At 53.8% G+C, this 14,544-nt stretch overlaps 1 protein-coding gene across 1 annotated transcript; it reads left to right on the top strand.

Moving 5' to 3' along the window:
* Positions 1-120: 120 nt before the first annotated feature.
* VPS33A (VPS33A core subunit of CORVET and HOPS complexes) lies at positions 121-13,760 on the top strand. The gene is made up of 13 exons (XM_012929840.2): positions 121-253; positions 1,121-1,186; positions 2,554-2,681; positions 3,289-3,475; positions 4,558-4,674; positions 5,287-5,461; positions 5,544-5,734; positions 8,730-8,856; positions 9,487-9,554; positions 10,113-10,250; positions 11,779-11,916; positions 12,227-12,395; positions 13,566-13,760. The coding sequence occupies exons 1-13, from the start codon at positions 152-154 to the stop codon at positions 13,745-13,747; spliced, it is 1,788 nt and encodes a 595-aa protein (XP_012785294.1). The 5' UTR covers positions 121-151; the 3' UTR covers positions 13,748-13,760.
* Positions 13,761-14,544: the final 784 nt, after the last annotated feature.

A 14,544-nucleotide genomic window follows, 5' to 3' on the forward strand; every position in this document is an offset into this window, starting at 1 on the left:
CCTTTGTAGAGCCGGACGAATCCGTAGGGACTTCCGGGTTGCGCGTGCGTCGGCGGCTCCGGTCACGTGAACGCTTCATCACATGACCCCCTCCGTGGTCTGGGCGGGCCTGGGGGCTGAGTCGCGAGGGGAAAGGGGGCGGTGCGGTAAGATGGCGGCACACCTGTCCTACGGGCGAGTGAACCTGAATGTGCTGCGTGAGGCAGTGCGCCGCGAGTTGCGCGAGTTCCTGGACAAGTGCGCGGGAAGCAAGGTGAGGGACCGGAGGCAGCGACACTGCCCTCGGTCTGGCCTTATCGGTCCCCGAACGCCAGCCGCGAAGGGAACTCCAGCGGCCTCCTCCCCGCGTCCCGAGGCAGGCGGCGATGGGGCAGAGGGAGCGCCTGGGCGGAAGGTCGACCCCCAAGTTCCTGTGAAAGGCCAACACTAGGCCACCTGCTGTGCACACCGAGGAGGGGGCAGGGGGTCAGCGGCGACTCCTCGCCGTCGTTTGGGGTTTACCAGGCTCCCTGAGTAGCTGGCGGTACCACTGGGCAGAGAACCGGCGACCCGAGCTGTATCGGAGCCGGTGTGGAGAGAGTGTGAATGAGAGGCTGAATGGGGTGCTCGCGGCCCTGGCCGTGGGGTACAGTGCTACAGACGTCTACATATCATGGATGTGTGGGTGTCAGGGTCCCTACAATTTTACAGAAGTTTACTACGTCTGAGAGTACCTGAACAAAGCGTCCAGGAAGTGATGTTATCTTACAACCCAGCCTTAGTTTACAGCTGTTTCTTGGATATTTAGGATTTCCTGTCCAATTAAGATGTGCAGTTTTGCATGACTGTCACTTTTCCACACAGTTCAGTGATATAATATCATGACATAGATGTGCAGCCAGCTCGCACTTCTTCCTGTTAGGAGCAGTGACTAATTCTTACCTCAAACCTGCAGTAGCGTGACCTGTTCCTGCTGCTGTTTCTCTTTGGCCCCTTAGGATAGGAGGTGAGCAGAGCCAGGTCACCTTTGTGACCCAGGATTTGGAGAAAAATGTCCCTGCTAGTGCGAACTGCTGTTTTCCTTTGATGTTGAAGTTGCTGAGATCAGCTGTAACAAGATAACGCTTCTCTGCTCTTCTAGGCAATAGTTTGGGATGAATATCTGACTGGACCTTTTGGCCTGATCGCACAGTATTCCCTGCTGAAGGTAAACGGGCCGTCTGGGGCTTGTTCCGGGTTTAGTAACTGCCTTTGCAGAGTCCATGGGTTGCAAAGCTGTTGGGTCTGTGTAAACGCTGGCTGGGGCAAGCTTTTAACCTGGTAGTTAACACACACGCGTCCCCTGTCAGGGCGCCTGCATCCAGTCCTCAGCTCTGCCCCTGAGCTTTTGGGCCCTGGTGGGTGGTGGTGGTGCTGCAAGGAGCTGGGTTTGCGCACGCTTTGGGGAGCCTGGCTGCTGGCTTCAGCAGTCGTAGGCGCCTGGGGAGTAAACTGGCTGGGAGTGCTCTGCCTCTCAGAGAATAAGCAAAAAGCAGCACCGCTCAGGCGCGACTAGCATTCTGTGTTCAGTGGTGTGTGCTGGTCCTGACATGCTGGGCTGTTGCGACCCAGTGTCTCTGCTAGCTTGCTCGATGACAGTCATTTGAATGCTGGTGCAAAGATAGTGGCATTGTCTAGACATTTCATCTTTCGGGTATGGGACACTTCAGAAGTTCATGTAAAGAGAAATTTCAAAAAAATATTGATCTTGGTGCAAGAAAAAATTTTTAAAGGATTTATGTATTTTTATTGGAAAGACATTTACAGAAAGAAGGAGATTCAGAAAGAAAGATCTTCCATATACTGTTTCACTCCCCAAGTGGCCTCAATAGCCAGAGCTGAGCTGATCCAGAGCCAGGAGCCTCTTCAGGATCTCCCACGCAGGTGCAGGGTCCCAAGGCTTTGGGCCGTCCTCGACTGCTTTCTCAGGCCACAAGCAGAGAGCTGGATGGGAGGTGGAGCTGCCGGAATTAGAACTGGTGCATTCAAGGTGAGGTCTTTAGCTGCTAGGCCACCGCACCAGGCCCAATATGCAGTTTTTTATAAGCTGTTTTCAAGATTTTATTTGTGTCAAAGGCAGAGAGACCGAGAAAAGATCTTCCATTCATTTTTTTCATTTTCCAAACGGCTGCCAATATAGCCAGGAGGCTGAAACTGCGCCGAAATCTCCCACAGGGCTTATTCAGGTGCACAAGCGCTTGGGCCACTATCAGCTGCTTTCCCAGGCACACCAGCAGGGAGCTCGATCGCAAGCAGAGCAGGGAAGACTCAAGCTGCTGCCCTGGCATGCAGTGCCAGCATCACAGGAGTGGCTTCACCATCCATGCCATACCCAGGACCGTGTGTATACATGCAAGTCTGCTCTCGGCTTCTAATCACACTTTCTGTAAACTTTGGAAGCAGCCTCATATTTGGTTTTGGGAAATCTAAATTTTAATCAATAAAGTGCTGATGTGTGTGTGTAGTTTGTGAGTCAGCAGGTGCGGCCTCAGCATGGTTTGGGTTTGGGTTCATCTTTTTTTCTTGTTTCCCTAGGAACATGAAGTGGAAAAAATGTTCACCCTCAAGGGAAGCCGCTTGCCGGCGGCTGATGTGAAGAACATTATTTTCTTTGTCAGACCACGGCTCGAGCTGATGGACATAATCGCCGACAATGTGCTCAGGTATCCCTCCAGCCCTGGAGATAGTGCGTTGCTGCTAACAATAGCATTAATGTCCTGAGCTAGGAAGTTGATCTCCTATCCATCAAAACAAAACCGCTAATGGTTATTTTGCAATATATATTTCATGATATTGTGCTTGAATTGCCTAAGCAAAATAAGAGCTGATTAAAATTTCATAGAACCTCCTCTTCAGAGGAAGCTGGCTCTGACTCTGCACTTGTGGTAATCAGTTGATGGAGCCCCTCAAGTCACGAAAGCCTTCAGACTGTCCTTGAACACTCCTTGTCGCAGCGAGTCCTGGCACGCGTGAGGAGCTGGCTGGTGCTGAGGCCCCATGGCAGCCTTGGTTCAGTTAAAGGACCATTTTGCTTTGAGGAAATCACAGGGGTTTTAACGGTGCTGGGAGATGCTGCCCACCAAGTGTGGGCTGTGGCTTGTTGCTGCTGCCCTGCTTGGGGAATGGGGCAGAGGTGTGGCACGCAGCTGCCGTGGTTTGGGTCTGTGAGTCAGTAGCCATTGGTCTGCCCATCCAGTGTCAGAGAGTGCCAGCTGCGTGCGTGGCCGTGGACGTTAGGAGCTTCGGACTCTGAGGATGTCCTCTTTGCAGTGAGGACCGGCGTGGCCCCGCCAGAGACTTCCACATCCTGTTTGTGCCCCGCCGTAGCCTGCTGTGCGAGCAGCGGCTGAAGGACCTGGGCGTTCTAGGCTCCTTCATCCACCGGGAGGAGTACAGCCTGGATCTCATCCCGTTTGACGGGGACCTGCTGTCCATGGAGTCGGAGGGGGCCTTCAGAGTAAGTGTGCCTAGTCCCTGCCTGCCAGGCTGGCTGCTGGGACATGTCCGGCCTCATGCTGGTGGGCGAGGGACCCCTAGGCTCGTTTCTTATTCATGGTCAGATTGCCTGAACAATCGCTTGTTTATTTACTTGCCCATTTTTTTCTTTTTTGACAAGTATTTTTTGTTTGTTTATTTGAAAGGCCAAGTGACACAGAGAAGAGAGTTAGAGATCTTCCACCCCCTGGTTCACTCCCCAGTGGTGGCTAGAGTTGAGACTGAGCCCCCTGAAGCCAGGAGGCAGGAGCTTCATCGGGGTCTCCTATGTGAGAGGCAGGGACTCAAGAGTTTGTGTTCGCAGCAGGGCATTGGATCAAAGCAGAGCGGCTGGGTCTTGAACTCGCTGTCTGACATGGGATGCCAGCAGCTTAACCCCCTGTGCCACAGCATTGGCCCCAAGAATGCTTTATTTTGAACTCTAATCATTTTGGGTTATAAAAGCGGTAAATATCTTCTCCCAGTCTGTAGTCTAGATGTCAATTTTTAATGTGTTTTATAAGTAAACATTGTCCATTTAAAAGTAGTTACATGTTTGATAGCTCTGTTGTGTTTCACATAGCATAAGCTGGCTTCCTTGCAAGGGTGCTGCTCAGCGGTGGTCAGTGTGGTCGCCGAGTTGGGCAGTTGTCCCCACCAAGTGGCCTTGGGACAATTTAATCAGCTGTACTGCTTGTCCGTTCTCACGTTTCGCTCCTCCACCCCGGCCACCACTCATGCACTTGAGTCTGAGTGTGTTTGCTGCTTCTGGAACCTTCAGATGGAATCCTTGCGTATGTGGTCTTCGTGTCTGGCTTCTTTCACTCAGCATGATGTTTTCAAAATTCATGCAAGGTAACTCCTCCAGCTTATTCCTGCGAGGCTGCATTCCATTACAGTGGTTCCTGTAATTTCTTTATCACACCCATCACACCATCCTGAACCCTGGCCAACAGCTTTCATAAGGCGCTTGGGTCCCCAGCTTTCCTAGCAAGACAGGACAGAGAGAAAATGCAGGTGTGTGGCTGGCCCCAGCCGGTGACTGGCCTCTGTCCATGCCCACAGGAGTGCTACCTGGACGGCGACCAGACAAGCCTGTACCACGCGGCCAAGGGGCTGATGACGCTGCAGGCCCTGTATGGAACCATCCCCCAGATCTTCGGGAAAGGCGAATGCGCCCGGGTGAGCGCCGGGAGGGCAGAGTGCGGAGCTCGCATGATGGACATGCATACACATGTGTGCACACACGCCATGTGCTTCTCACCAAGGTGCACTTACAGCCCTGCGTCAGTGTTCCGGGGCTTTGTGGCCAGCCTGGCAGGGGGTGAGGGAAGGGAAATAAATTCCCGTGTCACACACCAGTCCCTGAGCCGATGTCCCACGTGGCTGTGCCTTTTGGTCCTGCTGTTGAGTACAGTCCCGAGTACAGCACAGAAGTGTCCTGAACGCAGCGAGGGGTCAAGTGCCCTGCTGGGAGACATAGGTGCTGGGGGACCAGGCAGCGGGCAGTGTGTGCCGAACCTGGCACCTTCCGGTGGACGCACACGCAGAAGGAGCTCCTGTGTCAGCAGTGGGCAGAAGAGCTCGTTAGTGCAGCGGCTTCAGGAGTGCTGCTGGGCTGCTGGGGCGGTGGGCAGCAGCAGGCACTCCTGCGTGCCAGCTGCCTTCTTGCCCATCTCGCTCTCCCACAGTGATCACCCTTTGGGTTCCTTTGATTGCCTTCCTGTTTTGGTTCAGTTCTGAAGTCTACTAGTCCCCGGAAGGGCCCTGTGTGATCTCGTGTTCACTTTCCAGCAAGTGGCCAACATGATGATTCGAATGAAGAGAGAATTCACAGGAAGCCAGAGTTCAGTGTTTCCTGTGTTTGATAGCCTCCTGCTGCTGGATCGCAGTGTGGACTTGCTGACGCCTCTTGCCACTCAGCTGACGTACGAAGGCCTCATCGATGAGCTCTACGGCATTCAGAACAGTGAGTGGGGCCTTGCCAGGCCGCACTTTGTCTGGGGCCGGGCGCTTTAATGACAGGTCCTTCCTCTCCCTCTTGTTGCCAGGTTATGTGAAGTTGCCCCCTGAGAAATTTGCTCCCAAGAAACAGGGCGACGGGAAGGAGCTGCCCGCCGAAGCGAAGAAGCTGCAGCTGAACTCGGCTGAGGAGCTCTACGCGGAGATCCGAGACAAGAACTTCAACGCCGTGGGCTCCGTGCTCAGCAAGAGGGCCAAGATCATCTCCGCGGCATTCGAGGTGAGGCGTTTGAAGAGCCCGAGTGGGCTGGCCAGGCTTGGCAGAGGGAGGCCCCAAGCGCTGCTGCCTTTTCTTTTTAAATAAACCTTTTTTTCCCCCAGGATTGGTTGTTTGATTTTGAAAGAGTTACAGAGGGAGAGACAGAGAGCTTCCATCTACTGGTTCATTGTCCAGATAGCCAGTCCTTGGCGAGGCTGAAGTCAGGAGCTTCATCCTGGCCTTATACATGGGTGGTGGGATCCCAAGCACTGGAGCCATCTTCCACTGCTTTTCCCCAGCCATCAGCAAGGACCTGGATGGGAAATAGAGCAGTGAGGACCTGAGCCGGTACCTGCAAGGAACGCGGGCTTCATAAACGGCAGCTTGACTTGCTATACCGCAACACTGACCCCAAGGCTTTCTTTGAATTTATTTGAGAGACAGAGCTAGAAAGAGGCAAAACTCCTGTGTGCTGATTCACTCCTTAGATGCCTGAAGTGCTTGGCACGGGAGCCAGGAGCCCGGTGCACATCTCATGGTTAGTAAAAACCTAGCCAGGTAGCTGTGCCAGCCATCATCACCATCTCCCACGTGTGTGTTAGCAGGAAGCTAAGGTTCTGAGTTAGAGCTGGTCCCGGCGAGATGGCTTAGTGCCTGAATCCTCACCTCGCAAGTGCTGGGATCCCCTATGTGCCCCGGTTCGTGTCCCTGCTGCTCTTTCCAGCCCCTGGCTTCTCACCAGCAGAGGATGGTTCAAGGGCTTGGGACCCTGTGTACGTAGGAGACCGAAAGGAAACTCCTGGCTCCTGGCTTTGCATCGGCTCAGCTCTGGATATTTTAGCCACTTGAGACTGAGTCAACGGACGGAAGATTTTCTTCTTTTTCCCTCCTTTTCCCCGTAAGTCTGATCTGCCTTTCCAGTAAAAATAAATAAATCTTTACAAAAAGAAGAAAAAACAAAAACTGGGGGTTCTCACCAGTTACTCTGGTATGGATGGCAGGTACCGGAAATCAGATTTTTTTAATTGATTTGCTAATTTGAAGGGCAGAGTGGCAAAGATCTTTCATTTACTCCCTAGATGTCCACAGTAGCCAAGAATAGGCCAGGTCGAGTCAGGAGCCACTAATTCCATTCAGGTCTCCCCCCTGGGTGGCCGGAACCCGGCCGCTGGCTCATCACCTGCCCCCTCCTGGGCCTGTCAGCTGGCATCTCGATCCGAGGCGTGCAGTGAGGCTGCTGCTCATGCTGCTGGCATCCCAAGGACTAGCGTGAGTTCAGTTGCTCCACTTCCCATCCAGCTTCCTGCTAGTGTGCCTGGAGAGGTAGTGGGTGACTGTCCAAGTTCTTGGGCCCCTCTTCACCACATGGATGAAACTCCTGGCTTCTGGTTCAGCCAGCCAGGGCTTGTCTTCCTTGGTTATTTGAAAAGTGAACCAGCAGCTCTGTTGCTCTCACTCTGCGTTAGTCTGCCTTTCAGGGAAACATACTAATTAATTAAAATCTTACAGAATAGTTGGGACTCAAACCAGGCACTCCCATTTGTGAACGGGCATCCCACTGTGAGTGCCAGCCCAGCCACGCTTTCTGCCCTTACCCTTTTATCACACTTAGTTGAAAGGTAGGGCGATGCAGTGATAGGGAGGGAGAGAGGGATCTTCCGTCTGGCACTCCGCAGATGCCCACCACACCTGGAAGTGGGCAGAATCTGGAGCTCCATTGTGAGCTGCGTGGGTGCTGGGGACCCACGTACTGCAGCCATCACCTGCCGTTTCCCATAGGCGTTGGCAGAAAGCACGAAGCCACAGTTTGAACAGGAATGCCAATGCAGGACAAGGATGTCCCCAGGGGCAGCTTGCCGTGCTGTGCCACCACACTGGCCCTTTGCTGGTACCATCAACACCAGTCAGTGGCCGCCTCCTCTTCATTCTCTGTAAGCCTTTTCCTAGACCCGTGACAAAAGGAGTCAGGCCGGGTTTGTCTGCAGTTTGGAGAGGCATAGGGCATGGCATGGGTATTTGCAGTTTGCAAGCCTTCATCATTATCACTTATTCTAGCTTATTTTAATTACTTCCTCCTTTGCCGAAAAGGAAGCCAGCTGTGCTATAGATAGTGGATGCTGGATAAAGGCCTGGGCTCATGGTGAGAGCCCGGGTTCAGCCAGCGTGGCAGTGCCAGGGGCAGGTGGTGATGGGATCACGCCCCACAGCCTGGAGCTCTGAGGTCCCTGCTTCGTTAGCACCTTCCTGCCCCCACTTGCCCATTCTCGGTTTATTGGTTTTTTTTTTTTTTTTTTTTTTTTAAGATTTGCTTATTTTTTATTACAAAGTCAGATATACAGAGAGGAGGAGAGACAGAGAGGAAGATCTTCCATCCGATGATTCGCTCCCCAAGTGAGCCGCAACGAGCCGGTTCTGTGCCAATCCGAAGCCAGGAACCAGGAACCTCTTCCGGGTCTCCCACGCGGGTGCAGGGTCCCAAATCTTTGGGCCGTCCTCGACTGCTTTCCCAGGCCACAAGCAGGGAGCTGGATGGGAAGTGGAGCTGCCAGGATTAGAACCGGCGCCAACGTGGGATCCCGGTGTGTTCAAGGCGAGGACTTTTAGCTGCTAGGCCACGGCGCTGGGCCCCCAGAACATAGAAATTAGAGAAAAAATAGTGACATCTGTGTGTCAGTGTTGTGGTACAGGGTGCTAAGCTTCCACCTGTATACTGGAGTTCTCTCTGGGCTCTGAATCAGTGCCTGCCCACTCCCTTCGCATCCAGCTCCCTGCACATGTGCCTGGGAGTGCACTGGAGGATGGCCCAAGTGTGTGGTCACTGTAACCTTGGAGACCCACATCGAGTTCCAGGCTCCTGACTTGAGCTGCCCCAGCCCTGGCTGTTCCTGGGTGAACCAGGGGCTAGAATTTCTCTCATCTCTCCCTCTCTCTCCCTGTAATTCTGACTTTCAAATAAATCATGAAAAAATGAAAACCTCTGGCCTGCCTGACAGCCGTGCCTGTGTGCCGTTTTCAGGAGCGACACAACGCCAAGACCGTGGGCGAAATCAAGCAGTTTGTTTCCCAGCTGCCACACATGCAGGCAGCCAGGGGCTCCCTGGCCAACCACACGTCCATTGCCGAGCTGATCAAGGACATCACCAGTGAGTGCCCTGTGCCCGCCACGGCGTCCTTGGGAGATCTGCCTGACTTGCAGTGTTAGGGAATGGCACACACCTTCATGGTGAAGGTTGTTCCGGGGGAGGGGTGTGAAAAAAAAGCTTGCCTCTTTTGCACTGATCCCAGCTTTTTCCGTTAATGACCGTTCCACTCCTTGGAATACAGGTTTCCCCTTGCATTTCCATCCTTGACAGCCCTCAGTACGGGACCACAGATCGAGTCTTTTGAAGGGGTCTCCCACGCATTTGTCGGTCAGAACAGGGGCTGGCAGGGCTGAGCTAGGGGCCGTGCCAGATCTAGATGACATAGTGTTGGCAGGTCGGGCCCTGTCCCCGCCTGAGCAGAAGTGGAGGTGGTTGGACCTGGACTGGGTGTGACGGGGGTGCTCCTGGGAGGGAGTTTTCCTGTGCCACCATCCTCAGCACAGCCCTGGCGAGCCAGTCAGGTGCTCGCATGTCTAGGACTTTCCATGTTTCTTCGAAGATTCTCTCTGGGGAAGGGTCTGGACTTCGGCTTTCTTCCCTTCTGCACATCTTATTTCATAATTGTGCTCTGTGTATAAAGCAAATGACTCAAATAAGTCAACATTTCATTTCTTGCTTGTTACCTTGTAGCTTCTGAAGATTTCTTTGATAAATTAACGGTGGAACAGGAGTTTATGTCTGGAATCGACACCGATAAGGTATGTAGACACTGAAGCTGTTCTACCTGTTGGTTATGTTTATCCAACACCATACAGCCAGAGAGAACTGCTGTGGCTCCCGTGTCTTGCATAAATATTTTTAGGAGCAAATGTAGAATGTGAAAATGCACATTTTATAGGTAGCAGGTACTTCTTACCTGTTCCTCTCTGTAAGATGCCTTCTGCGTGTGTGAGATGAGCCTTAGCCATTGAGGACTATCATGGATATATGTGAAGTTTACATCTGCAACTTATTAAAATTCTGGCTCCTAAAAATATTGCTGTTACCCTGTGCTGAGTCGATTGCTGGCACTCCCTGAGGTGGACACAGCTGCCCACGCCCCGCTGTGTGGCAGCCTTGCAGGAGGCTGTCCACAGACCAGCCTTGGAGTTGACCATGGAGCCACTACCCCGAGCTCCTGTGTTACCACCGGGGTGGCGTGATGTGGGCTCGGGGCGGGGGGTAGTGAGCCAGGCTGCCCCACATCTCCTACACACAGCTTTGGAAATGAATAAACACCAGATTATTCAGCTCACAAATACTTTTATCCCTTCCAGGTGAACAGTTACATTGAGGACTGTATTGCCCAGAAGCACCCGCTGATCAAGGTGTTAAGGCTGATTTGCCTCCAGTCCGTGTGCAACAGTGGGCTCAAACAGAAAGTTCTGGATTATTACAAACGAGAAATTCTCCAGGTCAGTGTAAATTACCAACTTGCCAAGAGGGAGAGCATATTAAAAAAATCTTCACCAGACTGCTGTAATGTTGTGTTGCTACCACTGTCTGTCTGACTTGGTGACAGCCCCAAGATTGTCCTCAGTGTCTAATAGCAGTGACTGACAGTGACCGAGTCGGGCCCTCCGGGGAAAGGCTCTTCCTGTGCCTCTGATTAACCCTCTGACACCCTTCAAGTTGCATACTGCTAACAGTCCCCATTTCATGGGTGCAGAAGCTGAGGCATGGGCTTGTTTGGTCACGCAAGGTCACCCAGCTCATCAGTGACAGAGCCAGCGCTCGGTCCCAGGCGACTTAGGTCTGGTACCCGTGCTCCTGCCTGCGAGCTTGGGAGGCGGAGAAAGAGCTGTTTGCACATTTCTGGCAGCATCCCTTCCAGGGTGACTTAAGTCAGCGTTGCTTTATAACAGGAAAAGCCCACAGTTCTTTCTTCCTTTTTTTTTTTCAGATTTATTTTATTTGGGGGCCCAGCACATTAGCCTAGCAGCTAAAGTCCTCGCCTTACTTGTGCCAGGATCCATATGAGCGCCAGTTCTAATCCCGGCGGCTCCACTTCCCATCCAGCTCCCTGCTTGTGGCCTGGGAAAGCAGTCGAGGACGGCCCAAAGATTTGGGACCCTGCATCCGCGTGGGAGACCTGGAAGAGGCTCCTGGCTTCTGGCTTTAGATTGGCGTAGCTCTGGCCTTTGCAGTTACTTGGGGAGTGAATCGATGGACAAAAGATCTTCCTCTGTCTTGTTCCTCTCTGTACATCTGATTTTGCAATAAAAAGAAAATAAATCTTTTTTAAGATTGGAAAGGCAGATAGACAGAAGGAGAAAGAGGAAGATCTTCCATCCACTGTTCACTGTCTAAGCGGCCCTGGAACTCAAACGGGCACCGTGATATGGTGGCCAGTTTAGTGTACTGCGCCACACTGCCAGCCCCTAGTTAAGCTCACTATTGATAAACTTAAAAAGTTGGTTTTGTTTTGGCTTTTTTCCCATTTGCATAAAGAAGATGTGGCCTTACCATATACAGTTCAAACAACGTGGAAGCACGTGCAGTAAAACAGGAGCGTTTCCTGTCCGTGGGCCTCGCTCCCTCCGGGCGGCTACCTGCGGACGTCCTCACCCACGCACCATGTCCCATCGCGTGTAGAAAGTGTCAGACAGATGCTGGCTTCATGTTTAGCGGCAGAAATAAAGTCCGACCGTGAGAGTCGTCTGGGAGTCTTCCCCAGGAGAGCAGGGCGTCTGCCCACAGCTAAACGTGCTGTGCTCGCTCTGGTTGGATCCGCCGTCCTGACCTGGATGCCCGTCTGCAGCTGGGTCTGGGGTCGCAGAGAGGGGCAAACAACCCTGGGTAGGTTTCGCTCCTCTGCCGGTCGAGGCTGGACCCGGTAATGGACTGTGAGATACAAATGGATTGCTTGGAGATGCTCCGCTCGGCAGGCGGCAGAGAGGCCCCTCCGGATGTGACCTCCAGGCCCAACGCCTTCTCTTGCAGACCTACGGCTACGAGCACATGCTGACCCTGCACAACCTGGAGAAGGCCGGCTTGCTGAAACCGCAGACCGGGGGCCGGAACAACTACCCGACCATCCGGAAAACTCTGCGCCTCTGGATGGATGACGTCAACGAGCAGGTGAGGCGGACTGCGTCGGCACTGCCCGTCACTGCTCACCGGCTGACCGTGCCGACGCGTGTGGCACTGCACGGCTGCCGAACCTTCTGCAGATAGTTCCCAGCATGGCTGAGAAAGGCGTGCTTCTGATGCTGTGTCTGGGGGGCTCTCAGCAGGAGACAGACTGCTCTGTAAGGGCTGCGTACACGTGCGTGTCGGGGGCTGCGCCTGTGTCTGTCTCTGCAGCTACAGATCAGACCATGGTGGACGTCCCCCGGCTTGGTCAGGTGGCCTAAGGCTCCGTCTTGACAGGTTTCTTTTTCTTGCATAGAACCCCACGGATATATCCTACGTGTACAGCGGCTACGCGCCCCTCAGCGTGCGGCTGGCCCAGCTGCTCTCGCGGCCCGGCTGGCGCAGCATTGAGGAGGTCCTCCGCATGCTCCCGGGACCCCACTTTGAGGAACGGCAGCCCCTGCCCACAGGACTGCAGAAGAAGCGTGAGTGTGGACGGGGACGTGGTGGGTGTGCATGGTGGCCGTGCGACGTGCACTCAGAAGGCTGAGTCGCTCAGGTCCTGCTCTTTCTCAGGCGCTGAGCTGTGTCGCCCAGGGCTGGATGTGTCTTTCCCTCAGCTGACCCTGTGTGGACAGAGCCTTGAGATCAACACCAGTGCTTCTCCATTTCCGATCCAGTGTCGCTACCAAGACATGGCCTTTTGGTTCTTATGGATGATAAAAATGGCTTCTGGTTTTTGTGGAGTTTTGAAAGATATTGTTATTTTTCAGGCCAGTCCTGTGGCAAAGTGTCTCTACCCGTGGCACCAGCACCTCACAAGAGCACCAGTTTGTGTCCTGGCTGCTCCACTTCCCATCCAGCTCCCTGCTTATGGCCTGGGAAAGCAGTGGAGAACGGCCCAAGGCCCTGCACCCATGTGGGATACCTGGAATAGACTCCTGCCTCTGGGCTCCCAGCTTGCCTTGGGCTCAGTTCTGGCTGTTGTAACTATTGAGAGAGAGAACCAGCGAATGGAAGATCTTTCCATCTGTGTAACTCTGATTTTTCAAATAAAAATATAATAGATCTTCTAAAAATACGTATTTATTTTGAAAATCAGAGTTATATATAGAGAAAGACCTTCCGTCTTCTGGTTCACTCCCCAGATGGCTGCAGCACTGGTCAGGCCACAGCCCGGAGCTTCGCCTGGGTCTGAGGGGTCCGAGAACTGGGGGTTCCTCTGTTGCCTTCCCAGGCTGTGAGCAGAGAACTTGATTGAAAGGGGAGCAGCTGGGACTGCAGCCAGCGCCCATGTGGGCTGCTGCCTTTACAGATGGCAGAGCACCAATGGTAAAAAATTTAAAATTTAATTTTTTAAAAATTAAGTAAAATTATTTGTTGGGCCCGGTGTGGTAGCCTAGTAGCTAAAGTCCTCGCTTTGTATACGCTGGGATCCCATCTGGGCACTGGTTCATGTCCTGGTGGTCCCGTTTCCCATGTAGCTCCCTGCTTGTGGCAGTAGAGGATGTCCATCACCTTGGAATCGCACCCGTGTAGGAGATTAGGAAGAAGCTCCTGGCCTCTGGCTTCAGATCGATGCAGCTCTGATTGTTGTGGCCACTTCGGGAGAAGCACTGATAATGGCTTTTAATTCTGAAACTTTTCCGTTTTAGGTCAACCTGGAGAGAACCGAGTGACACTGGTCTTTTTCCTCGGGGGCGTGACCTTCGCTGAGATCGCGGCCCTGCGGTTCCTCTCGCAGCTGGAGGACGGGGGCACTGAGTATGTCATCGCCACCACGAAGCTTGTGAATGGCAGCAGCTGGCTCGAGGCCCTCATGGAGAGCCCTTTGTAGGCCGTCGGAGGCGTCGTCCGCACGCTGTAGAGGCGCTTGCCGCGGTGGCGGATAAGTCGCTGAGGCCGGGACACTCGCAGAATCCCCCGCAGGGCCGGCCTTCCCAAGCACGCAGCCGCCCTGACTTGATGAGACAGACCAGGAGGCCTCAGGCTGGAGAAAAGAAAAACTGGTTATGCATTTTCCCAGCCTGGCATGCTCCCTGGCGGCACCTGAAAAACTCAGGGTGGAGGGGTGGCGAGGGACAGCCCCTTGGCCACACGCTGGGCCAGGGCTCCAGGCAGGACTGCCGAGGGGAACTGCACGCCCTGATTCCAGAGGCTTCACGCGGCAGCGGTGTGCGCAGGGCCAGCGCCCGGGCATCGCTAGGCAGAGCTCACCCCTCTCCAACTGGCCAGTGTGCCTGCTGTCACAGGCTCCGTCTAGTCACTGAACAGGTGTGGAGGAGTTTGCCGCTCTCCCTAGCTCGGTGTTTCCCCAGGTGCAGGGGGAACAGCTCTTCGACAGTCCTGCTGCCTAGAGCAGCCTCCTGCAGGCACGTTAGTGTCCCTGCGCGAGGGGCCTTGTGGGGGCTTTGGTTTTGCCCATGTCTGTCCTCGGGCCGATGTGCAGCTGGTCCCAACATGCATGGTGGTGACTTGTGGCTCATCTCCCCGGTCACCGCCCGCCCCTCACCCCTGTGTTTCTCCAGCAGTGCTGGCCCCTGTCCTGGAGCTCTGGCATCCATTTGCTTGTAAGCCTCTATTCAGTGAATTTCAGCCCCTGATTTTGTGTCCACCCCCCCATCCAGGCTTCCC

Source organism: Ochotona princeps, chromosome 29 (genome assembly GCF_030435755.1).
Source record: "Ochotona princeps isolate mOchPri1 chromosome 29, mOchPri1.hap1, whole genome shotgun sequence".
In the NCBI taxonomy this organism is placed as follows: domain Eukaryota; kingdom Metazoa; phylum Chordata; class Mammalia; order Lagomorpha; family Ochotonidae; genus Ochotona; species Ochotona princeps.